Source organism: Gadus morhua, chromosome 2 (assembly GCF_902167405.1).
Source record: "Gadus morhua chromosome 2, gadMor3.0, whole genome shotgun sequence".
Lineage (NCBI taxonomy): Eukaryota > Metazoa > Chordata > Actinopteri > Gadiformes > Gadidae > Gadus > Gadus morhua.
The window spans coordinates 26,864,371-26,866,870 of record NC_044049.1 but is presented as its reverse complement, the minus strand read 5'-3'; the positions used below and the strand labels follow the sequence as shown (position 1 = coordinate 26,866,870).

Here is a 2,500-nt window from a genome sequence, read left to right as displayed (position 1 = left end):
TCTGACTCAAGCAGTCGCAATCTGCGATCGCGGTCGCGTATCTCCGACATCTGTTTCAGGACAGTGTCCACTCTGCAGAAAGACAAGTCGCACAACTCAGTGGAGGTGTTGAGGACCCCCCCCCCCCCCCCCCCCCCCCCCCCCCCCCCCCGAGTTCAGCCCGGTCCAAGACCCCTATATGCCCAGAGCTCCGCCCCCGACACATATGCACCAGACAACGCAACATCACCACCGATACTGTGGAGCTCCGAGAATGTGTGTGTGTGCGCTATGTGGATGTGTGTGTGTGTGTGTGTGTTTGTGCTTCTGTGTGTGTGCCTGTGGTGAGTGTGGTGTTTGTGTGTATATATTTGTGTGTGAATATTTTTATAGGTATGTGTGTGTGTGTGTGTCTGTGTGTGTATGTGGGTGTTAATTTGCCACTAACCACCATGTTCTTATACTCGATTTCATTGCATTTCGAGCATATATGTGTGAATTTCTATGCTTTTCTCTTCCTCTATTTGTATGTATTTTATCTGTTCCAATGTCTTCATCGGGTTCTTCCATCATTGAACACATTTTGCATGCATTGTTTCTATTTCGTCTCTTCTAATGTATGGCTTCTTCTACTCCTAGTAAAGATGTGCGCGTGTGTGTGTGCATTTGCGTGTGCCTGTGTGTGCGCGAATGCAAACGCGTGTGTGCGCTTGCATGCGCGTGTACGCGGCGTTCCTACTTGACGGAGGTGCGCTTGAGGCGCGCCGTGTCGCTGTCCCGCAGCCTCTTGTTCTGGGCCGACAGCAGGTTCTCCTTCTGGAGCCCCTCCCACGTGTTGAGCCGGCTGGCCGCTCGGCCCCGCAACTCCAGCACTGCACAGCGGGGGGACAACATCCTGCTGTTAGGGTGACCGCTGTTCCTCTCACTCACTCCAGACCACCACACATAGGATGTAGCACAGGTGTCCTCCAGCCAGAAAATGTGATAATAAAGGTGATAATATACCACCAGGTGTGAGTGTGATTAGCCGTTCCAAGACGTTTTGATAAATAAGCCCCTTCTGACTTCATAAGTGGGCGTGTCCACTTAGATGACGGATAGATGGGCGACGTTTTGCTACGGTCCACTGGGTAGGCTGGTAGACCTATAGACATCGTATACATAGACGCAGCAATGGCTGCTGGGACGCGAGAAATGCGGCCGCCATCTTGAAGTGGGGACGGGGAGCCAGGAAGTAGCATGAAGTCCGAGGGGAGGTTGGAACAGAGGATGTATTTCTGCTTGGGGAACACAGTTTGGCATCGACAACCACCATTCGGACGTGTTATCATTGGGTGTGTCTGTGTTTCATAAGATGAGGCTGCTCCACATTGCCAAACTCGCCTCTCTTGAACTTCAGAAAGGATGTACGAGAAAGAAGCTGTGCAGAACAGTCCTCTTTCAGGGTTTTAATCCCACACAGATATTGATATTTTTTATATTGACATTGCCTTGCATACACTACATTGGTCAGTCTGCATTTACCCTGACTGCTTTTTATTGTAGTTTTAATTTCCCTCCTAATTCAGGATAATCAGGCCTAATGCGCTAGATTTATTTTCCATGATAATTATTTTGTATTTTATTCTCTTATTTTTGAAAAGCTGTAAATGGTCAGTCTGCATTTACTTTTTATTGTATTTTGAATTTCACCCGTTCTGGTCTGATCATTTCCCTGTATCAATTCCCACCTGCAAACTCCACTCCATTCCATCCATCCACCCATAAATAAACATTCCATCAGCAGATTTGTATTATGATGCATTCTCATTTTAGTCAAAGTATAAGACAATCCTTTCTTAACAGTATAATTGTAACCATGATATAAATGAGTCATTCAAGTAACAATATTCAAATACTAACATTGTTGGGTACGACAGAATTTGGATTTATTCTGAATCCAGTGAAACAGATCGGTTGTTTTAGCTGATATAAAAACTTCAGGTGTTTATATATGTTTATGCTTAAGTATTTGGCAAACGCTTTATTCCAAAGCGACATACATAAAAAATACATGTAAAACAATCACTGTAAACATTATAATAATTTAAGGAAAGCATATTGTTAATACAAGTAAGTACAAAATATCAAAGTGTCAAGACAGAATAAACTCTGCTGCTACATTGTTTATGTCGGATATATATAATGTATTTATAGCCTAATCATATATTGTTTCTTCAATTTAAAAATAGCTGACCGTTTTTTCCCCCTTCTCTGGGATTATGTTCCAAGTTTTGATCTCGGACGTCTGGTCACTTATAACATATAAGAATATTATATTACTTTTAAGCCAACTACGAATAATAAAACACACCAAACCATGCGTCCTTTATCATAGCTACACGTATGACAAAAAAACGCGTGAAAATCAGTGGTATTCAGTGAGGTAGGGTGAATTAAATTGATCCTGCCAAACGGATTACACTGAGTGCAGCGGATCACATTCCAAGATGGCGGCCGCGCGTCTCGCCAGCGCCAGTAG

At 44.0% G+C, this 2,500-nt stretch overlaps 1 protein-coding gene across 3 annotated transcripts in view; it reads right to left on the bottom strand.

Annotated features, from left to right (window-relative positions):
* trpm4a (transient receptor potential cation channel, subfamily M, member 4a) overlaps positions 1-2,500 on the bottom strand; it is a 33,517-nt gene that overhangs the window by 1,930 nt on the left and 29,087 nt on the right. For all 3 annotated transcript variants that reach the window (XM_030376096.1, XM_030376104.1, XM_030376112.1), the window contains 2 exons: positions 719-851; positions 1-72 (listed from right to left, as the gene is read on the bottom strand). The exon at positions 1-72 is cut by the window's left edge and continues 1 nt beyond it. In XM_030376096.1, coding sequence (XP_030231956.1) covers positions 1-72; positions 719-851 — 205 coding nt within the window. The remainder of the gene's footprint in view (positions 73-718; positions 852-2,500) is intronic.